The sequence below is a fragment of the Oncorhynchus tshawytscha genome, linkage group LG03, assembly GCF_018296145.1.
Source record: "Oncorhynchus tshawytscha isolate Ot180627B linkage group LG03, Otsh_v2.0, whole genome shotgun sequence".
Taxonomy (NCBI): Eukaryota; Metazoa; Chordata; class Actinopteri; order Salmoniformes; family Salmonidae; genus Oncorhynchus; species Oncorhynchus tshawytscha.
In genome coordinates, this window is record NC_056431.1 from 69,071,731 (window position 1) to 69,094,898 (window position 23,168).

The 23,168-nt window shown below is 44.9% G+C and overlaps 2 protein-coding genes across 8 annotated transcripts in view; both read left to right on the plus strand.

The window, feature by feature from the left end:
* Nucleotides 1-22,021, plus strand: part of LOC112242505 (immunoglobulin-like domain-containing receptor 2) — a 31,888-nt gene extending 9,867 nt beyond the window's left edge. For 2 of the 7 annotated variants that reach the window (XM_042319900.1, XM_042319905.1), the window contains 7 exons: nucleotides 2,599-2,718; nucleotides 12,033-12,089; nucleotides 12,864-13,214; nucleotides 13,288-13,452; nucleotides 16,712-16,916; nucleotides 17,128-17,848; nucleotides 20,956-22,021. In XM_042319900.1, the coding sequence (XP_042175834.1) occupies nucleotides 2,599-2,718; nucleotides 12,033-12,089; nucleotides 12,864-13,214; nucleotides 13,288-13,452; nucleotides 16,712-16,916; nucleotides 17,128-17,848; nucleotides 20,956-20,991 (1,655 nt within the window). In that variant the 3' untranslated portion in view covers nucleotides 20,992-22,021. The remainder of the gene's footprint in view (nucleotides 1-2,598; nucleotides 2,719-12,032; nucleotides 12,090-12,863; nucleotides 13,215-13,287; nucleotides 13,453-16,711; nucleotides 16,917-17,127; nucleotides 17,849-20,955) is intronic. The other 5 variants (XM_042319901.1, XM_042319903.1, XM_042319904.1 and 2 more) reach the window with 5 other exon arrangements.
* Nucleotides 14,234-16,705, plus strand: LOC121846213 (keratin-associated protein 9-1-like). The gene is made up of 2 exons (XM_042319908.1): nucleotides 14,234-14,984; nucleotides 15,063-16,705. Exons 1-2 carry the CDS (start codon nucleotides 14,775-14,777, stop codon nucleotides 15,984-15,986), a joined length of 1,134 nt encoding a protein of 377 aa, XP_042175842.1. The 5' UTR covers nucleotides 14,234-14,774; the 3' UTR covers nucleotides 15,987-16,705.
* Nucleotides 22,022-23,168: the final 1,147 nt, after the last annotated feature.

Genomic DNA, 23,168 nt, shown 5'->3' on the forward strand with positions numbered 1-23,168 from the left:
GGCTTTAGAAAGACAGGGTAGGATAGATACGTATAGGTCTGTAGCAGTTTGGGTATAGAGTGTCACCCCCTTTGAAGAGGGGGATGACCGCGGCAGCTTTCCAATCTTCGGGAATCTCAGACGATACGAAAGAGAGGTTGAACAGGCTAGTAATAGGAGTTGCAACAATTTCGGCAGATATTTTTAGAAAGAGCGGGTCCAGATAGTCTAGCCCGGCTGATTTGTAGGGGTCCAGATTTTGCGGCTCTTTCAGAACATCAGCTATCTGGATTTGGGTAAAGGAGAAATGGTGGGGGCTTTGGCGGGTTGCTGTGGAGGGTGCCGGGCAGTTGACCGGGGTAGGGGTAGCCAGGTGGAAAGTATGGCCAGCCGTAGAGAAATGCTTGTTGAAATTCTCAATTATAGTGGATTTATCAGTGGTGACAGTGTTTCCTAGCCTCAGAGCAGTGGGCAGCTGGGAGGAGGTTTTTTGAGCTAGTAATACAGGATGCAAATTTCTGTTTGAAAAAGCTAGCCTTAGCTTTCCTAACTGCCTGTGTATATTTTTTCCTAACTTCCCTGAAAGTTGCATATCACAGGGGCTATTCGATGCTAATGCAGAATGTCACAGGATGTTTTTGTGCTGATCAAGGCAGACAGGTCTGGAGTGAACCAAGGACTATATCTATTCCTAGTTCTACATTTTTTGAATGGGGCATGAGATCGGATGAGATCAATATCCTTGCAGGATACCCTGGCCAGGTCAATTAGAAAGGCCTGCTCGCAGAAGTGTTTTAAGGAGCGTTTGACAGTGATGAGTGGAGGCCGTTTGACCGCTGACCCATTACGGATGCAGGCAATGAGGCAGTGATCGCTGAGATCTTGATTGAAAACAGCAGAGGTGTATTTGGAGGGTGAGTTAGTTAGGATGACATCTATGAGGGTGGCCGTGTGTACGGATTTGGAGTTGTACCTGGTAGGTTCTTTGATAATTTGTGTGAGATTGAGGGCATCAAGCTTGGATTGTAGGATGGCCAGGGTGTTAAGCATGTCCCAGTTTAGGTCACCTAGTAGCATGAGCTCAGAAGATAGATGGGGGGCAATCAATTCACATATGGTATCGAGGGCACAGCAGGGGGCAGAGGGAGGTCTATAGCAAGCGGCAGCACTGAGAGACTTGTTTCTGGAAAGGTGCATTTTTAGAAGTAGAAGCTTGAATTGTTTGGGTACAGACTTGGATAGTAATACAGAACTTTGCAGGCTATCTTTGCAGTAGATTGCAACACTGCCCCCTTTGGCAGTTCTATCTTGACGGAAATGCTATAGTTAGCGATGGAGATATCAAGGTTTTTGGTGGTTTTTCTAAGCCAGGATCCAGACACGACTAAGACATGCGGGTTGGCAGAGTGTGCTAAAGCAGTGAGTAAAACCAACTTAGGGAGTATGTGAACATGCATGAAACCAAGGCTTTTACGGTTACAGAAGTCAACAAATGAGAGCGCCTGGGGAGTGGGAGTGGAGCTAGGCACTGCAGGGCCTGGATTAACCTCTACATCACCAGAAGAACAGAGGAGAAGTAGGAGAAGTAGGAGAAGGGTACGGCTAAATGCTATACGAACTGGCCGCCTAGCACGTTCAGAACAGAGAGTAAAAGGAGCAGGTTTCTGTACACGATAGAATAGATTTAAGGTTACAGTATGTCAGTGCTTTAGTGTTATAAGCAGTGATCCGTCATGGCCTGTGTCACTTGTCCCAGTCTTTATACTGTGTGATCTGTCTCCCAACAGAAATTGTGAACGCTTGTGCTTGGCGTTTCCTGTTCCTCAAATAGTATTTCTCTGTCTGTCCTACACAATGCACCAGGCTCCACAACACACACACACACACACATTAAAGGGATATTTCACCCAAATTACCCGTTGGTTTCCTTACCCTGTGAGCAGTAAATGGGCAAAGTATGACAGAAATCCATGCTTTAGTTTAGTTTTCCTGGCACTTTCCAAATGCTAACATTTTAACATTTTTGGTACAAATCCCATCCAAGTCATGGAACCCATTTTTCAAATCTATAAGTTACTTTGTTGAGATTCACAATACATTTGAGATTTTGGGGTGTGATTTGAACATGATGCGCAAAACAAATGCTAATATCGGTGCCATGACTCCAATGAGGTTTGTGCCACAAATCCTAAAATATTAGCATTTGGAAACAGTGCCAGGGAAACTAAACCGAAGCATGGATTGCTGTCATACCTTGTCCATAGACGACTTACAAGGTAAGGAAACCAATGTGTAATTTGGGTGAAATGTCCCATAACGACAATGCCCCCTGTTCACAATGGAGTGGTCTCTGCCCTCTCTTATCCTGAACCACCCCATTGAGCTCCTTATCAAAAGGAAACACACACATTCTTTGTTCTGCCTTTCAAAGAGAACACCAACCTTTTTGTGTCCCTTTTAGCTAAACACCCTCATGTTTCTCATAAATCATAATAGAAATCTGTAGGATGTATGAATGTGTCAAATGTCAATGTATCTTTGAGGATTGTTCAGTACATTGTTTGACTAAGGGTATATAATCCTATGACAGTATACCGTTGTGTCCCTGTCCCTGTCCAGAGGCGGACCTGCGGATCGGGGACCTGCAGTGGGGTGACAGCGGAGTGTACTTCTGTAAGATCGTCATCGCTGACGACCTGGAGGGGAAGAACGAGGGCCAGGTGGAGTTACTGGTGCTGGGTGAGTGACCACAGGAATGAACCCCTCAGCACACAGGAAGTAAACATTCAACACAGGATGTCAAACCACCTCAACATCAAAGAGGAAGGGATAGAACGGAAATTAACATTCTGTTGAGGCTTTCTGTCCTACTTTTTTGAGGTCCTCTCTTTTTAATTTTTAATTTTATTTCACCTTTATTTAAACCAGGTAGGCCAGTTGAGAAGAAGTTCTCATTTACAACTGCGACTTGGCCAAGATAAAGCAAAGCAGTGTGACACAAACAACAACACAGCGTTACACATGGAATAAACAAACGTACAGTCAATAACACAATAGAAAAGTCTATATACAGTGTGTGCAAATGAGGTAAGATTAGGGAGGTAAGGCAATATATAGGCCATAGTGGCGAAATAATTACAATTTAGCAATTAAACACTGGAGTGACAGATTGGATGTGCTATTTACAGATGGGCTATGTACAGGTGCAGTGATCTGTAAGCTGCTCTGACAGTTGATGCTTAAAGTTAGTGAGCGAGATACTAGTCTCCAGCTTCAGTGATTTTTGCAATTTGTTCCAGTCATTGGCAGAAGAGAACTGGAAGGAAAGGTGGCCAAAGTAGGAATTGGCTTTGGGGGTGACCAGTGAAATATACCTGCTGGAGCATGTGCTACAGGTGGGTGCTGCTATGGTGACAAGTGAGCTGTGATAAAGGCGGGGCTTTACCTAGCAAAGACTTATAGATGACCTAGTGTCAGTGGGTTTGGCGAAGAATATGAAGCGAGGGCCAGCCGACGAGAGCATACAGGTCGCAGTGGTGGGTAGTATATGGGGCTTTGGTGACAAAACGGATGGCACTGTGATAGACTGCACCCAATTTGCTGAGTAGAGTGTTGGATGCTATTTTGTAAATGACATCGCTGAAGTCAAGGATCGGTAGAATCGTCAGTTTAATGAGGGTATGTTTGGCAGCATGAGTGAAGGATTCTTTGTTGCGAAATAGGAAGCCGATTCTAGATTTAATTTCTTTCGGAACATCAGCTATCTGGATTTGGGTGAAGGAGAAATGGTGGAGGCAAGTTGCTGTGGGGGGTGCATAACTGTTGACCAGGTTAGGGGTAGCCAGGTGGAAAGCATGGCCAGTCGTAGAAAAATGCTTATTGAAATTCTCACTTATCGCGGATTTATCGGTGGTGACAGTGTTTCCTAGCCTCAGTGCAGTGGGCAGCTGGGAGGAGGTGCTCTTATTCTCCATGGACTTTACAGTGTCCTAAAATTTGGGGGAGTTTGTGCTACAGGATGCAAATTTCTGTTTGAAAAAGGATTGTCTGAAAGGATTTGGAAGTTGGGAGTTGTGGGAATAGGAAACACTTATTTATTGTCTTCTCTCACTTTCTGAACCTAAACCACAGCACCTAGTGTAAGTAAGTGTATGGGTTTGTTTGATATGGTTCGTAGTGATGTGCTTTGTTATAAATGTCCCGGCTCTAGAAGGCGTCTACATTCCAAAGTGCACTTACAACTGCTGCCATGACAACGCTGCTGCTCTGCACGGTTCTGATCCTCTCTGAGAGGACCTATTGTTTGGCTGAGCTTACCGCTGTAGAACAACAGACATAACCCTGACATAGCCATGTATAAACCTTTATAACCTCAAATATAGTGTCAGTATAGGCCAGGTAGACATAGGCTACATAACAGAGAGCTCACAACATACAGTACCTATGTGGAATAAGGTAATTACACACACATTACACATACAGTACCTATGTGGAATAAGGTAATTACACATGCAGTACACATACAGTACACATGTGGAATAAGGTAATTACACACACATTACACATACAGTACACATGTGGAATAAGGTAATTACACACACATTACACATACAGTACACATGCATTACAGACAGTAGTTCTAGTTAATTGTTGTGAGTTATGTAATCCACTTCTTAAGGTGTTTCAATGGCAAGACTAAAACATGTAAAGGGTCAGTGGTGTAGCATGTAAATGTTATTTAACCTTTATTTATCTAGACAAGTCAGTTAAGAACAAATTCCTATTTACAATGGCGGCATACCGGGGAACAGTTAACTGCCTTGTTAAGGGGCAGAACGACAGATTTTTACCTTGTCAGCTCGGGGATTCGATGATGGTCAGTGGTATGGCATGTTAAGGGTCAGTGGTATGGCATGTTAAGGGTCAGTGGTATGGCATGTTAAGGGTCAGTGGTATGGCATGTTAAGGGTCAGTGGTGTCACATGTTAAGGGTCAGTGGTATGGCATGTTAAGGGTCACAGTGGTATGGCATGTTAAGGGTCAGTGGTGTCACATGTTAAGGGTCAGTGGTGTCACATGTTAAGGGTCAGTGGTGTCACATGTTAAGGGTCAGTGGTGTGGTGTCACATGTTAAGGGTCAGTGGTGTCACATGTTAAGGGTCAGTGGTGTCACATGTTAAGGGTCAGTGGTATGGCATGTTAAGGGTCAGTGGTATGGCATGTTAAGGGTCAGTGGTGTGTTAAGGGTCATGTTAAGGGTCAGTGGTGTCACATGTTAAGGGTCAGTGGTGTCACATGTTAAGGGTCAGTGGTGTCACATGTTAAGGGTCAGTGGTGTCACAGGTTAAGGGTCAGTGGTATGGCATGTTAAGGGTCAGTGGTATGGCATGTTAAGGGTCAGTGGTGTCACATGTTAAGGGTCAGTGGTGTCACAGGTTACAGGTTAAGGGTCAGTGGTATGGCATGTTAAGGGTCAGTGGTATGGCATGTTAAGGGTCAGTGGTGTCACATGTTAAGGGTCAGTGGTGTGGCATGTTAAGGGTCAGTGGTATGGCATGTTAAGGGTCAGTGGTGTCACATGTTAAGGGTCAGTGGTGTCACATGTTAAGGGTCAGTGGTGTCACATGTTAAGGGTCAGTGGTGTCACATGTTAAGGGTCAGTGGTTTCACAGGTTAAGGGTCAGTGGTATGGCATGTTAATAGTCAGTGGTATGGCATGTTAAGGGTCAGTGGTGTCACATGTTAAGGGTCAGTGGTGTCACATGTTAAGGGTCAGTGGTATGGCATGTTAAGGGTCAGTGGTGTGGCATGTTAAGGGTCAGTGGTATGGCATGTTAAGGGTCAGTGGTATGGCATGTTAAGGGTCAGTGGTGTCACATGATAAGGGTCAGTGGTATGGCATGTTAAGGGTCAGTGGTATGGCATGTTAAGGGTCAGTGGTATGACATGTTAAGGGTCAGTGGTATGGCATGTTAAGGGTCAGTGGTGTCACATGTTAAGGGTCAGTGGTGTCACATGTTAAGGGTCAGTGGTGTCACATGTTAAGGGTCAGTGGTATGGCATGTTAAGGATCAGTGGTATGGCATGTTAAGGGTCAGTGGTATGGCATGTTAAGGGTCAGTGGTGTCACATGTTAAGGGTCAGTGGTATGGCATGTTAAGGGTCAGTGGTGTCACATGTTAAGGGTCAGTGGTATGGCATGTTAATTAAGGGTCAGTGGTGTCACATGTTAAGGGTCAGTGGTATGGCATGTTAAGGGTCAGTGGTATGGCATGTTAAGGGTCAGTGGTATGGCATGTTAAGGGTCAGTGGTTTGGCATGTTAAGGGTCAGTGGTGTCACATGTTAAGGGTCAGTGATATGGCATGTTAAGGGTCAGTGGTATGGCATGTTAAGGGTCAGTGGTGTCACATGTTAAGGGTCAGTGGTATGGCATGTTAAGGGTCAGTGGTATGGCATGTTAAGGGTCAGTGGTGTCACATGTTAAGGGTCAGTGGTATGGCATGTTAAGGGTCAGTGGTATGGCATGTTAAGGGTCAGTGGTGTCACATGTTAAGGGTCAGTGGTATGACATGTTAAGGGTCAGTGGTATGACATGTTAAGGGTCAGTGGTATGGCATGTTAAGGGTCAGTGGTGTCACATGTTAAGGGTCAGTGGTATGGCATGTTAAGGGTCAGTGGTGTCACATGTTAAGGGTCAGTGGTATGGCATGTTAAGGGTCAGTGGTATGGCATGTTAAGGGTCAGTGGTATGGCATGTTAAGGGTCAGTGGTGTCACATGTTAAGGGTCAGTGGTGTCACATGTTAAGGGTCAGTGGTGTCACATGTTAAGGGTCAGTGGTATGGCATGTTAAGGGTCAGTGGTGTCACATGTTAAGGGTCAGTGGTATGACATGTTAAGGGTCAGTGGTATGACATGTTAAGGGTCAGTGGTATGGCATGTTATGGGTCAGTGGTGTCACATGTTAAGGGTCAGTGGTATGGCATGTTAAGGGTCAGTGGTATGGCATGTTAAGGGTCAGTGGTATGGCATGTTAAGGGTCAGTGGTATGGCATGTTAAGGGTCAGTGGTGTCACATGTTAAGGGTCAGTGGTATGGCATGTTAAGGGTCAGTGGTGTCACATATTAAGGGTCAGTGGTATGGCATGTTAAGGGTCAGTGGTATGGCATGTTAAGGGTCAGTGGTGTCACATGTTAAGGGTCAGTGGTGTCACATGTTAAGGGTCAGTGGTGTCACATGTTAAGGGTCAGTGGTGTCACATGTTAAGGGTCAGTGGTGTCACATGTTAAGGGTCAGTGGTGTCACATGTTAAGGGTCAGTGGTATGGCATGTTAAGGGTCAGTGGTGTGGCATGTTAAGGGTCAGTGGTGTCACATGTTAAGGGTCAGTGGTATGGCATGTTAAGGGTCAGTGGTATGGCATGTTAAGGGTCAGTGGTATGACATGTTAAGGGTCAGTGGTATGGCATGTTAAGGGTCAGTGGTGTCACATGTTAAGGGTCAGTGGTGTCACATGTTAAGGGTCAGTGGTATGGCATGTTAAGGGTCAGTGGTGTGGCATGTTAAGGGTCAGTGGTATGGCATGTTAATTAAGGGTCAGTGGTGTCACATGTTAAGGGTCAGTGGTATGGCATGTTAAGGGTCAGTGGTGTCACATGTTAAGGGTCAGTGGTGTCACATGTTAAGGGTCAGTGGTGTCACATGTTAAGGGTCAGTGGTATGGGGTCAGTGGTGTCACATGTTAAGGGTCAGTGGTATGGCATGTTAAGGGTCAGCAGACGTGGGACAGCAGACGAGCTGACTTTGGCTTTGTACACACACCACCAGAGTTTGAGTTGTTGAACCCATTTGAATTCCTTCAGAGTTAGTCTGTTTATGTGTAGAACCCTCCTCCTACTCCTCTCACCGAGTGGGGCCAGTCTCCCTTCTCTCTCTCAGGTTACTGTCTGCTGTATTTATATGCCTGTTGAGGGCTAGGAGAGCTCAGTGCATAGCGCACGGATGACTGTGCCAACATGGTGGGCCTAAACTGTCTCCTTCTACATTCGTTTCTCTTTCTATCAGATTCCCTACCTTTTCTCCTTCTCCTGTTCTCTCTTTCTCTCAGCTTCCCTCCCTCTCTCCTTCTGTTCTCTTTCTCTCAGCTTCCCTCCCTCTCTCCTTCTGTTCTCTTTCTCTCAGCTTCCCTCCCTCTCTCCTTCTGTTCTCTTTCTCTCAGCTTCCCTCCCTCTCTCCTTCTGTTCTCTTTCTCTCAGCTTCCCTCCCTCTCTCCTTCTGTTCTCTTTCTCTCAGCTTCCCTCCCTCTCTCCTTCTGTTCTCTTTCTCTCAGCTTCCCTCCCTCTCTCCTTCTGTTCTCTTTCTCTCCGCTTCCCTCCCTCTCCTTCTGTTCTCTTTCTCTCAGCTTCCCTCCCTCTCTCCTTCTGTTCTCTTTCTCTCCGCTTCCCTCCCTCTCTTCTTCTGTTCTCTTTCTCTCAGCTTCCCTCCCTCTCTCCTTCTGTTCTCTTTCTCTCCGCTTCCCTCCCTCTCTCCTTCTGTTCTCTTTCTCTCAGCTTCCCTCCCTCTCTCCTTCTGTTCTCTTTCTCTCAGCTTCCCTCCCTCTCTCCTTCTGTTCTCTTTCTCTCAGCTTCCCTCCCTCTCTCCTTCTGTTCTCTTTCTCTCTGCTTCCCTCCCTCTCTCCTTCTGTTCTCTTTCTCTCTCCGTTCTCCCTTCTCTTCTGTTCTCTTTCTCTCAGCTTCCCTCCCTCTCTCCTTCTGTTCTCTTTCTCTCAGCTTCCCTCCCTCTCTCCTTCTGTTCTCTTTCTCTCAGCTTCCCTCCCTCTCTCCTTCTGTTCTTCCCCGCTCCCTCTCTCTCTTCTGTTCTCTTTCTCTCAGCTTCCCTCCCTCTCTCCTTCTGTTCTCTTTCTCTCTGCTTCCCTCCCTCTCTCCTTCTGTTCTCTTTCTCTCAGCTTCCCCCTCTCTCCTTCTGTTCTCTTTCTCTCAGCTTCCCTCTTTCTCTCTGTTCTTCCCCGCTCCCTCCCTCTCCTTCTGTTCTCTTTCTCTCAGCTTCCTCCCTCTCTCCTTCTGTTCTCTTTCTCTCCGCTTCCCTCCCTCTCTCCTTCTGTTCTCTTTCTCTCAGCTTCCCTCCCTCTCTCCTTCTGTTCTCTTTCTCTCTCCCTCCCTCTCTCCTTCTGTTCTCTTTCTCTCAGCTTCCCTCCCTCTCTCCTTCTGTTCTCTTTCTCTCAGCTTCCCTCCCTCTCTCCTTCTGTTCTCTTTCTCTCCGCTTCCCTCCCTCTCTTCTTCTGTTCTCTTTCTCTCAGCTTCCCTCCCTCTCTCCTTCTGTTCTCTTTCTCTCAGCTTCCCTCCCTCTCTCCTTCTGTTCTCTTTCTCTCAGCTTCCCTCCCTCTCTCCTTCTGTTCTCTTCTGTTCTCTTTCTGTTCTCTTTCTCTCAGCTCCCTCCCTCTCTCCTTCTGTTCTCTTTCTCTCCGCTTCCCTCCCTCTCTCCTTCTGTTCTCTTTCTCTCAGCTTCCCTCCCTCTCTCCTTCTGTTCTCTTTCTCTCAGCTTCCCTCCCTCTCTCCTTCTGTTCTCTTTCTCTCCGCTTCCCTCCCTCTCTCCTTCTGTTCTCTTTCTCTCAGCTTCCCTCCTCTCTCCTTCTGTTCTCTTTCTCTCCGCTTCCCTCCCTCTCTCCTTCTGTTCTCTTTCTCTCAGCTTCCCTCCCTCTCTCCTTCTGTTCTCTTTCTGTTCTCCCTTCTCTTCTGTTCTCTTTCTCTCAGCTTCCCTCCCTCTCTCCTTCTGTTCTCTTTCTCTCAGCTTCCTCCCTCTCTCCTTCTGTTCTCTTTCTCTCAGCTTCCCTCCCTCTCTCCTTCTGTTCTCTTTCTCTCCGCTTCCCTCCCTCTCTCCTTCTGTTCTCTTTCTCTCAGCTTCCCTCCCTCTCTCCTTCTGTTCTCTTTCTCTCCGCTTCCCTCCCTCTCTCCTTCTGTTCTCTTTCTCTCCGCTTCCCTCCCTCTCTCCTTCTGTTCTCTTTCTCTCAGCTTCCCTCCCTCTCTCCTTCTGTTCTCTTTCTCTCCGCTTCCCTCCCTCTCTCCTTCTTCTCTCCTCTCTTTCTCATAACTACATTTTTCACAGCTTTTTATTTTTTCGTATTTACTCTGAAGCACCTCATTTTCGTCTACCCGTTCTTCCCCTTGTCATTGTTTCTTCTCTCCTTCTCTCTCTCCCTCCCTCCTCTCATCCCTCACCTTCCCCTCTGAGGCACATAGTTTCTCCTCTCCCTCCCTTCCGGTCGTCACTAGTTACCACAACAACAAAGTCATAAACCTTGCCTTTTTCTACTATTTATCTTCTTAAAATGTGATTTAAATTTAACCTTAACCCTAACCCTAACCCCAATGCTAACCTTATGCCTAACCCTAACCTTAACCACAATACTAACCTAATGCCTAACCCTAACCTTAACCACAATACTAACCTAATGCCTAACCCTAACCTTAAGACCACAAAGCACATTTTTGTTTACATACATATTTACGATGTAGCCCATTTTGACTTTGTGGCTGTGGTAACTAGTGGAAACCCTCCTTCTCCTCCCTCACCTCCTTCCCCTCTCAGAGGCACATAGTTTCTCCCCTTTCTTTCTCTCCTATCCTCCCTCACATCCTTCCCCTCTCAGAGGCACATAGTTTCTCCCCTCTCTCAGGTTACTGAGCTCAGCTGGATTTATATAACTAAGTGCCAGAGCAGGGTGGTAGGATCAGTGTGTGTGTGTGTGTGTGTGTGTGTGTGTGTGTGTGTGTGTGTGTGTGTGTGTGTGTGTGTGTGTGTGTGTGTGTGTGTGTGTGTGTGTGTGTGTGTTATATCAGACGAGAGGAGTGTGAAACTTCTCTCCATGACTGCTGCCTACTCAGCATGGGCTGGAGCCTGTCTGGCCGTGGGAGTTTAGTCTGCCCCGACAGCTAGCAGACCTGTTGAACTAAAGAGGCCATTCACACTCAATTTAGTATTTAGATGTATGCCAACACAAACACACAAACACACTTCTTGTGTGTATCCAGGTATTTTAGCATCCCCATTGAACCTGTCTAAAGAGATAAACATAGAGATTAGTTATCTTATTTTGGCGTTTGGGTGAGGGCATGGTCCCATTTCAACACCATTCTTTCTTTCTATTTATCCCTATATTTCTCTCTCTCTCCAAAGCCCTTTATCCTTCTCTCACACTGTCTTTATCTACCTTAACCATTCTGTCTCCTGTCTCTCTCTCACTCTCTGTCTTTATCTACCTTAACCATTCTGTCTCCTGTCTCTCTCTCACTCTCTGTCTTTATCTCCCTTAACCATTCTGTCTCCTCCTCTGTGGGCCTCTCTCACTCTCTGTCTTTATCTCCCTTAACCATTCTGTCTCCTCCTCTGTGGGCCTCTCTCACTCTCTGTCTTTATCTCCCTTAACCATTATGTCTCCTCCTCTGTGGGCCTCTCTCACTCTCTGTCTTTATCTCCCTTAACCATTCTGTCTCATCCTCTGTGTGCCTCTCTCACTCTCACCGTTTAGCAGAAACAAAGCAGCCGTTGTTACCATGGCGATAGCGTTCGTCTGACCCTCTTTCCCCTATGAGCTCTAATTATTAATTGGTGTCCCAAAATGCTTCAGTGAAGTGTCTGTCCCCGTTACACTCGGCTCCCATTCCCCCCTCCCCCTAGTCTGGGGTAGTGTGTGTGAAGTGTCTGTCCCCTTTACACTCGGTTCCCATTTTCACATCCCCCCCTAAACTGGGGTAGTGTGTATGAAGTGGGTGTGAAGATCTATTAGCATGACACTTGAACTTTGTCTTCACTCCTATTAACTTGATTCATGGGAAATTATTAATGATGATCACTTTGGCTTTAGAATCAGGTATTAAAGAATAGTTTGACTGTTCTTTTCCTCGACTTCGCTTTCAATTAATCTGTCTGGTAATCTCTATGCATGACTCTTAGTCAATAACTCCATCTGTTTGGCTGATTTGCCTCACCTTTGACCTCTGCCCACTGCTACTTCCTGTCTGCAGCGCCTCACCTCTTGCTCTCCTTCTCTCTGCAGGTAGGACAGGTATGCTGAACGATCTCCTGCCTGAGTTTGATGTGGAGATTATGCCAGGTATGGCTGCCTGCTTCCTCACCCACTGGCTACTGTGTGTGTGTGTGTGTGTGTGTGTGTGTGTGTGTGTGTGTGTGTGTGTGTGTGTGTGTGTGTGTGTGTGTGTGTGTGTGTGTGTGTGTGTGTGTGTGTGTGTGTATGCCAAAAATGGCCTTTTCACCCCACTTGTTCCTTCCTTACCTGTTTCCTTTGGTGGCATCACCTGCTCTGGCTCTGCTCACCCTGTTCTCTCACTGTCCAATCAGCTTCTGGGAATATTGAATGATTTAACAACTGCAGAGTAAAGGACAAATCAGCTCGTTGCCTCGTCTTATATTCTGCCTCTGCGCAGTCAAGCATTAACTCACTCTCACTGTCACAATCATATTCTTGCAACAGGACTTATTCACAAGAAGCCCTACGCCCTCTCTCTTTTGAAGATGAGATCTCTCTCTGAAGAGGTCCACTTGGGATGTGTGTTTTCACAAGGGGCTGACTAAAGTGGCGTGTTTGTCGTTTTTTTGGTCACGGCCTGAGGAAGTTCATCATTAGTGTTGGGATGCTTTAATGATGTGAGGCTGTGATAAGCCAGCAAGCCCTGCCTCTCTACACCCTGAACATTGGAGGGTTATTATTACCATAAATGTCAATGGTTTTTACGGATGTGGAGAGAGGACAGACATGCAGAAGATGTAACTGTAGTAAGTAACATGTAATAACTCACTCAAGTAACAAGATGTGTATCTCTACTGTTTGTGGGATCTGTAGTCTCATTGATCTGTGTCTGTGTTCCAGAGTGGGTGTTTGTGGGATCTGTAGTCTCATTGATCTGTGTCTGTGTTCCAGAGTTGGTGTTTGTGGGATCTGTAGTCTCATTGATCTGTGTCTGTGTTCCAGAGTGGGTGTTTGTGGGATCTGTAGTCTCATTGATCTGTGTTTGTGTTCCAGAGTGGGTGTTTGTGGGATCTGTAGGCTCATTGATCTGTGTCTGTGTTCCAGAGTGGGTGTTTGTGGGATCTGTAGTCCTGGGCAGTATCCTGTTCCTGTTGTTGATGGGGATCTGCTGGTGTCAGTGCTGCCCTCACTCTTGCTGCTGCTACCTCCGTTGCTGCTGCTGCCCCGACACCTGCTGCTGCCCACGCCACCGTGAGTAACACACACACATGGTCTTACATTCACTAGCGGTCTTACACAGTCTTACATTTGTACTGTTTTCTAGTCTATGAGGCAGGGAAGATGGTGAAGAGGGGCCAGCCTCCCCAGGTTGTTGTGTACCCCCCTTACTGCATCCCTGGGGTCCCCACCATGGTCCCCTTCGCCCCGCCGTCCCTCGCGGAACCTAAGATGGTCTCCCTTCCCTCAGTGGAGAACAACCTGGCTGGGGGTGAGTGACCCGCCCCAGCATTGTGGGAAATGTAGTTTTGCATGATATATCATGATAACAATAACTACCGTTTGTAGAGGGTCTTCTGAGTTAACTTACCCTCTTCTTATGTTGGTCCTCGTCTTCTGTCCCAAACCTGGGTGGAGTTGTACATGACCGTGTGTGCGCGCACGTGTGTGTGTGTGTGTGTTTGTGTGTATCATTGTTAGTAAAGGTTGGTTTCATCCTCATCAGAAACCCTTCATTACATTCTCTATTAACTATTCATTTCCCCATTTGTAACAAACCAACCCTGATTACACTAAATGTCATCAATACCATCTGCTGAGACAATACATCTGTGTCGAATCAGTCAAATGTTGCTTGGTAACATTTGAAGGACTACCTATAAACTGCTTATTAACCATCATAAAAATGATTTATTATCCATTTGTAAACTTCTTTCTGTCAACATTAGTAAGTACAAACTTGTTTTCTGTGTTATCGTAATGTTTTAAAGTCGACTTTCATATAGTTATACCATGAGATCAGACTGACCGTTGGGGTGGTGATGTCTTCAGAACAGCTTTGGTCATGGATGTCACACCCTGACCTTAGTATTCTTTGTTTTCTTTATTGTTTTGGTTAGGTCAGGGTGTGACATGGGTGATGTATGTGTTTTTGTCGTGTCTAGGGTTTTTGTATGTTTATGGGGGTGTTTTCCTATCTAGGTGTTTTTGTACGTCTATGGTTGTGTGTGTGTGTGTGTGTGTGTGTGTGATAGATTGGTTCTCAATTAGAGGCAGCTGTCTATCGTTGTCTCTGATTGGGAACCATATTTAGGCAGCCATATTCTGTGGGTATTTTGTGGGTGATTGCTCCTGTTTCCAGTGTTCCAGTGTTAGTGTTCACGTTACGGGACTGTTTCGTCTTCATTATTTTTGTCGGTTTGTTGTTTTTGTTCATTGTTTAAGCTTCCCCCTGAAGCTAGAACAGCAGAGTCCCTACCCATATTCTGAAAAACATCTGAAACCTTACCTCTTCAAAGAGTATCTTAAATAATCCTTCCCCTCACAACACCCCTCCCCCCCAAAAAAAACACTTAACCAGCACTTGTACTTGACCCCCCTTCTAGCTCTGACTCTACAGATAGCTACAATCTTGAGTTACATTTACTTTCTCTGCCTGCGATGTGTGGTTGTCTTAAGATGAATGCACTAACTGTAAGTCGCTCTGGATAAGAGCGTCTGCCAAATGACAAAAAATATAAAATATTCTTGTAAATTGACCGGACTGTTGCTTTTTCATCAGAAACTATAATATTGTTTGGTTCTGTATTTCACATGTTAAGTTCATTAGCATCCCAGTGGCAGTGTAAGAAGGTATCCATAGTGCTTTGTTGTAAGCACACAGACATTTGTAGAGTGCAGTGTAAGAAGGTATCCATAGTGCTTTGTTGTAAGCACACAGACATTTGTAGAGTGCAGTGTAAGAAGGTATCCATAGTGCTTTGTTGTAAGCACACAGACATTTGTAGAGTGCAGTGTAAGAAGGTATCCATAGTGATTTGTTGTAAGCACACAGACATTTGTTGTAAGCACACAGACATTTGTAGAGTGCAGTGTAAGAAGGTATCCATAGTGCTTTGTTGTAAGCACACAGACATTTGTAGAGTGCAGTGTAAGAAGGTATCCATAGTGCTTTGTTATAAGCACACAGACATTTGTAGAGTGCAGTGTAAGAAGGTATCCATAGTGCTTTGTTGTAAGCGCACAGACATTTGTAGAGTGCAGTGTAAGAAGGTATCCATAGTGCTTTGTTGTAAGCGCACAGACATTTGTAGAGTGCAGTGTAAGAAGGTATCCATAGTGCTTTGTTGTAAGCACACAGACATTTGTAGAGTGCAGTGTAAGAAGGTATCCATAGTGCTTTGTTGTAAGCACACAGACATTTGTAGAGTGCAGTGTAAGAAGGTATCCATAGTGCTTTGTTGTAAGCACACAGACATTTGTAGAGTGCAGTGTAAGAAGGTATCCATAGTGCTTTGTTGTAAGCACACAGACATTTGTAGAGTGCAGTGTAAGAAGGTATCCATAGTGCTTTGTTGTAAGCACACAGACATTTGTAGAGTGCAGTGTAAGAAGGTATCTATAGTGCTTTGTTGTAAGCACACAGACATTTGTAGAGTGCAGTGTAAGAAGGTATCCATAGTGCTTTGTTGTAAGCACACAGACATTTGTAGAGTGCAGTGTAAGAAGGTATCCATAGTGCTTTGTTGTAAGCACACAGACATTTGTAGAGTGCAGTGTAAGAAGGTATCCATAGTGCTTTGTTGTAAGCACACAGACATTTGTAGAGTGCAGTGTAAAGCATATTGTCATTCGAAATTCCAAGACGGGACGAAAGCTGGATGTGTTCCATGGAATCAATTCTCATTTTCTGCATTCTGTTTCTATGTGACATATAGTCACTTCATAATTGGCTCAGATACCTTCTACAATGTCTCTCCCGAACTAAGAGCATGGAAAATAATCCTGCAACAACAGGAAATGTGAATTATTGTGTGGATTATAATGAATGGACATTTCTGGCGGGGTTGATACATTTTTTGTTTAGACAAATCAGTGGAAATTACAAACTTAAGAAGCGTTTTTAAACCTTGAATACTCTACACGTTTTCATTTCCTGATGGGTGATCAAATCCAGACAGGTCACCCGTGATACTAGTCAGTATTCGATATCCATGCAGGTCTGCGGGCATCGGGAGATGATGATGAATCCGGCCACAAGGGGCAACAGTGAGCTCTGTTACCTTCAAGTAGGTTTGGGTTGTGGATGGGGATGGTGGATGGACATAACCTCCTGCCTCTGATTCCAAAGGTTGAATGGTCAAATCCAGCGATAGAATGTTTTTTTTTGTTTTGTTTTGTTTTAAGCCTATCACAAACCTTAACCCTTAGCTTAACCATTCGGAGTTCGAAATTTGATGTCTGGAACAACTGTGAGAACTTGTCATTAAGATCCTACACCTGTACGACGAGGGCCAATCAGCAAAAGCATTTGCTTTGGGAATAACCAATCTATATTCACACAGATGTGTATGGCTATCAGATGTTGTTTGCATTAGGGGTGATGTGTCTGTGATTGGATTAGAAGTGTTGAAGCATAAACGTGTTGTAAATAGAACACTGCTGCATGTGCTGTGGAAACAGTTCATTTATAACATTGAAAAACTTTTATTGAAAACAGTAAAGGTCTCCATAGTGATTTGTTCTCCCAGCAGCCAGTAGCCTATCAGAGCTCAGCTCTCTGCATGAGGGATGGGACGCGGATTTCCGGCAGACCTATCGGACAGTCCAGATGAAAGCTCTCCCACCCATCGCTGACCTCGATGACCAATCAGAGCTCATGGCAGCTCCTGTGCACAACAGTCGGCGACCCAGGCATTACCGTGGCAACCACACTGATGACGAGCAAGACAGCAGGTACCACTGAGTTTGAACTGTATCTAAAGTACTCACATTTTCTGACCCGGTGTGTGTGTGAGAGAGAGAATAGGATCTTGTATAGATATTGGATATTTCATTGCTGATTATATTGTATTCAATGTAGGACTAAAATGCTAGTTAACACTGTCTGTCTGCAATTGTGTATCTGTTATATACTCTGATTCCCCCTGTCTTCCCTGTTTTCCAGGTGGAACCCTCGCTCTGTGCACCTGGAGAGGAGGACATTGGGCTCCAGGGGGCGTACTGGCTCTCTGGATGAGCTGGAGGAATTTGCTATGTCCTATGGACCCCGTGCCCGGAGGGGCGACCCCCGTGACCAGGACAGGGACTACGACCTGGAAATACGGGGGCGAGAGCACTACCCCCCGTACCGGGACCACAGCCCCTCACGCCGTTTCCATGGAGACAGGGATGATGACTGGCACCCCCGCCGCAGCCCGCCTCCGCAGAAGAAGAGGGACATGTGGGACGATCTCCCCTCTCGCCCCCACCAGCACACCCAGGGGCGGAGGGGTTACGATGACGCATTCCTCAACAACTTATTGGAGCGCAAGGCGAGGGGGAGAGCAGGAGAGAAGGGGGAGAGAGGAAAGGGACGGATTGACGAGGACAGTGACACTCCCTCCAAGGGCAGTTCAAAGGGCAAGGGCAGCGACGGTTTCTACAGCCGGTCACCTACCAATAGGCCCGAGGAGGATGACCCTTTGCCTCCATACTCGGAGCTAGAGATGGAAAGGTACCGGATGGTCAACCCAACCACTGAACGTTACCGTATGGTCGAATCGCCCTCAGAACGATACAGCACCACTGACCAGGCCATGCAATCGTTCTCCTATACCCGTCCCCCTAAAGGACTGGCCCACACCATACAGGGGGGCAGAGAGGACAGGGACAACAACCGAAATATGGTGAGTTACCTGTAGGAAGGTCATGTTGAAGAACACCCTACCACTGTCAGGTTATCACAGCTACAAGAGCTCAGAGGTAGAAAGTCCAGTAGGTCTGACCATCAACTTTAAACCCATGATGGTTAGATCATCTTTATTTGTGGGTGTTATTTTTTTAAACTATATTGAACAAAAATATAAGCGCAGCATGTAAAGTGTTGGTCCCATGTTTCATGAGCTGAAATAAAAGATCCCAGAAATGTTCCATAAGCACAAAAAGCTTATTTTTCTGAAATGTTGTTCACAAATTTGTTCACATCCCTGTTAGTTAGTCAGCATTTCTCCTTTGCCAAGATAATCGATCCAGCTGACAGGTGTGGCATATAAAGAAGCTGATTAAACAGCATGATCATTACACAGGTGCACCTTGTGCTGGGGACAGTAAAAGGCCACTCTAAAATGTGCAGTTTTGTCACACAATGCCACAGATGTCACAAGTTGAGGGAGTGTGCAATTGGCATATTAACTGCAAGAATGTCCACCAGAGCTGTTGCCAGAGAATTTAATGTTAATTTCTCTACCATAAGCCGCCTCTAACGTTGTTTTAGAGAATTTGTCTGTACGTCCAACCGGCTTCACAACCGCAGACCACATGTAACCATGCCAGCCCACATCCGGTTTCTTCACTTGCGGGATTGTCTGAGAGCAGCCACCCGGACAGCTGATGAAACTGAGAATTATTTCTGTCTGTAATAAAGCCCTTTTGTGGGGAAAAAATTTGTGGGCCTATGCCCTCCCAGCACCAACAGTGGCTGCGCCCCTGCCCGTGAAATTCATAGATTAGGGGCTCATTTATTTATTTAAATTGATTGATTTCCTTTTTTGAACTGTAATTCAGTAAAATCGTTGAAATTGTCACATGTTGCGTTTATATTTTTGTTCAGTATTTACAGTGCATTGGGAAAGTATTCAGATCCCTTGACTTCTTCCACATTTTGTTACGTTACAGCCTTATTCTAAAATGGATTAAAAAGTTGTTTCCCCTCATCAATCTACATTCAATACCCCCATAATGACAAAGCAAAAACTACATTTTATTTTAGCAACTAAAAAAAAAAAATCTGAAATTTCACATTTACATAGTAAGTATTCAGACCCTTTACTCAGTACTTTATTGAAGCACCTTTGGCAGAAATTACAGCCTTGAGTCTTCTTGGGTATGACGCTGCAAGTTTGGCACACCTGTATTTGGGGAGTGTCCCCCACTCCTCTCTGCATATCCTCTCATGCTCTGTCAGGTTGGATGGGTAGCGTCGCTGCACAGCTTTTTCAGGTCTCTCCAGATATATTAAATCGGGTTCAAGTCCGGGCTCTGGCTGGGCCACTCAAGGACATTGAGAGACTTGTCCCGAAGCCAGTCCTGTGTTATCTTGGCTGTGTGGTTAGGGTCGTTGTCCTGTTGGAAAGTAAATGTTCACCCCAGTCTGAGGTCCTGAGTGCTCTGGAGCAAGTTTTCATCAATGATCTCTTTGCACTTTGCTCCGTTCATCTTTCCCTCGATCCTGACTAGTCTCCCAGTCTCTGCCGCTGAAAAACATCCCTACAGCATGATGCTGCCACCACCATGCCTCACAGTCGGGATGGTGCCAGGTTTCCTCCAGATGTGACGCTTGGCATTCAGGCCAAAGAGTTCAATCTTGGTTTCTTATGGTCTGAGAGTCCTTTAGGTGCCTTTTGGCAAACTCCAAGCTGGCTGTCATGTCCCTTTTACTGAGGAGTGGCTTCCGTCTGACCACTCTACCATAAAGGCCTGATTGGTGGAGTGCTGGAGAAATGGTTATCCTTCTCGAAGGTTCTCCCATCTCCACAGAGGAACTCTGGAGCTCTGTCAGAGTGACCATCGGGTTTTGGTCACCTCCCTGGCCTTTCTCCCCCGATTGCTCAGTTTGGCCTGGCAGCCAATTCTAGGAAGAGTCTTGCTGGTTCCAAACTTCTTCCACTTAAGAATGATGGAGGCCTCTATGTTCTTGAGGACCTTCAATGCTGCATACCTTTTTTGGTACCCTTCCCCATACCTGTGCCTTGACACAATCCTGTCTCTGAGCTCAACAGACAAGTCCTTTGGGGGCTTGATTTTCACTCTGACATGCACTGTCTACTGTGGGACCTTATAAAGACAGGTGTGTGCCTTTCCAAATCATGTCCAATTAATTGAATTTATCACATGTGGATTTTCTACAATCTACAATCTCAAGGATGATCAATGGAAATCGGATGCACCTGAGCTCAATTTCGAGTCTCATAGCAAAGGGTATGAATTCTTATGTAAATAAAGTATTTCAGTTTTTTGGTTTTTATACATTTGCAAACATTTCTAAAAACCTGTTTTCGCTTTTCCATTATGGGGCATTTTTTTAAATGGATTTAACCTTTGTTTAACTAGGCAAGTCAGTTAAGAACAATTCTTATTTACACTGATGGCCAAACCCTAACCGGGACGACACTGGGCCAATTGCACACTGCCCTATGGGACTCCCAATCACGGCCGGTTGTGATACAGCCTGGAATCGAACCAGGGTCTGTAGTGACGCCTCTAGCACTGAGATGCAATGCCTTAGACCGCTGCACCACTCAGGAGCCATTATTGTGTGTAGATTGATGAGGAAAAACATTGATTTAATACATTATAGAATAAGGCTGTAACGTAACAAAATGTGGAAAAAGGGAAGGGGTCTGAATACTTTCCAAATGCACTGTATAAATCAAAACATTTTCTAACAGTATTTCATATTGATTGGTTTTTATGTGAAAAGAGAGGCGAAAAGCACTATTTTGATGTTGTAATTTAGATCAATGTTTCGTAAATAATGTAGTCAAGAAAACATCCTCAAGTTTAATGCTTTATTTCAAAGGTAAAAGGTCAAATCGTAATACCAAAAATAATGCATGTTCTGTATGTGATTGTATCATGTTCTCGTGATACTCACTCGCAGACATTACTAACAGAGCATGAGCTGCATGATTGCTGTGGATTCCCACATTGCCTCACTGACCAGGCCTGACTAATCGAGCATGAGTGGCATGATTGCATGGTCTCTAACATGGCTCTTGGTGTTTTATTTTAACAGACCCCTGCTCTGAGCAGAGATTCTCTCATAGTGTGACACATCAGAGAGAACTCAAGCCTGTGCATGCACAGCACTGCCAGCATTGAGAATCACACATCACTCGCTTAAAACATCATGCATCAGCCTGGGAGTGACTAACTGATCATCCTCATCATCAACAACCTGAAGAGGCTTATCCAATAGAAGGTTTCCATCCACAGAAGGGAGGCACCTTGCATGGATCACGAGAAGACAATGGAACGCGAATTGTTTATGCATTGATTTAAGGAACATTTGGACACCATTTTCTTTGTATGTGTGTTGAGCGTAGATGCATTACATACACACCGTTTGAATGGGTATGTATGGCTGCAACGTGGGTGTGAAGCATTTGTGTGGATGTGTACTGTTCTGTATGTCCATATTTAGGTTTGAATCTGTGAAACTCAAACCAAGCATTCCACAGAGCAGTCCCTCTCTCTCACCTACGAAGCACGGTGAAAGTTAGTTCCCGTGAAGTTATGCTGACAGCAATGATACGATTAGGGCTATTGGTAGGTATTGATCGATAGGTATTGATTAGGTGTGGAGGCAGAGCTAAGATAAGGGGTTTAAAAAAAAAGGAAAGTGGTCATCAAAGAAACTTCATATGATCAATTCATGTGTGTTAAGTTCAGGATTATTTTGATCAATTCTAAACAACTATATATGTCAACTTACCATTATAATTGTAAATCCAATGCTCCTCCACGTGTCATACATTTCATCAGACTATAAGAAACATAATAGGTGTCAATTGTGCCATAAAAAAGACAACTCAGGTTCACCTGCCTTCATTGTGTGTGTGTGTGTGTGTGGTGTGTGTGTGTGTGTCATGTACTGTACCTACTGTAAATGTACTGTACCTACTGAGCTTGAATTTATATTACAGTAATAGTATTCTTTATTAGCCCACAGTATTAATTGGACATGCCCTTATTGGCCACAGGTAACTGTGTTTTGAAACTGTGCCATTCAGCCATAGCAGATGTTTGTATTTCACTTGTTTGACATTGATTTTGATATAAACACACTATCTTAGATTGTGCCATTGTGTGTGATTACTATGCCCTTTTATGATTGTTTACATTGGATATGGAGCGTGTGTTTCTTATCGCTATCTATGTTAACCGTTTAATACACACACAGTGCTTGCTCATTACTTTATTTACACACACAAACACCATAGACATAAACAACTCTTCCAAGCCTTTTCTGTCAATGACCATTTATTTAGCACATTTTCACATGTGCTTTCACAACGATGTACACATCATTATCTCTTATTCCATAAGATACATCAGTGACTGAAATGTCTGTCCCTTCTGAATGTGGAACAGCACTGAGCACTGGTCACTATGCTGACCAATAGGGTGAAACAGGAAATATAACAGGATTCTAAATTCCACCAGGCTAGACCAAGATGTGTGTGTTCCAGGATGACATCACAATACCAGAAAGGAAGCTGTCGCTTCAGCATCTGGCCATGACAGGTGCAGAATACCTCTTCACTGTACGAATGGCGTACATTTAATTTATAAAGCACATTTTACAAGGTTTCTAAGCTCTTTACATTGGATCCAGAAGAGCTGTTTAGAGTGAAACTCAAGCTGGCCTGTCTTTGTGTTGAGTGAATAAAGCTTGATTGCATGTTGGAGAGAGAGTTGAAAAAACTATTAACACAAAAGCGCTCCTAGGCTTGTTTAACGTCACCACCCTTCAATGCTGGTACTTGGCCAAACTTTATAAAGTGACTGTCTACCAACAGTATGAATACAGCCTTAGAATAGAACCACACCAACAGTATGAATACAGCCTTAGAATAGAACCACACCAACAGTATGAATACAGCCTTAGAATAGAACCACACCAACAGTATGAATACAGCCTTAGAATAGAACCACACCAACAGTATGAATACAGCCTTAGAATAGAACCACACCAACAGTATGAATACAGCCTTAGAATAGAACCACACCAACAGTATGAATACAGCCTTAGAATAGAACCACACCAACAGTATGAATACAGCCTTAGAATAGAACCACACCAACAGTATGAATACAGCCTTAGAATAGAACCACACCAACAGTATGAATACAGCCTTAGAATAGAACCACACCAACAGTCCCTGACCCCCCCCCAGTAACAATCAACCCTCTTTTCAGAGAAGGATGATCTGCGACATTGCTGTG

What these genes read in the sequence shown, in the direction of transcription:
- LOC121846213 (XM_042319908.1), top strand. Translation starts at nt 14,775, where the DNA reads ATGTTAAGTTCATTAGCATCCCAGTGGCAGTGTAAGAAGGTATCCATA. An exon ending in GTAGAGTGCAGTGTAAGAAG is followed by an intron (nt 14,985 to 15,062) that starts GTATCCATAGTG and finishes CAGTGTAAGAAG; the next exon opens with GTATCCATAGTGCTTTGTTG.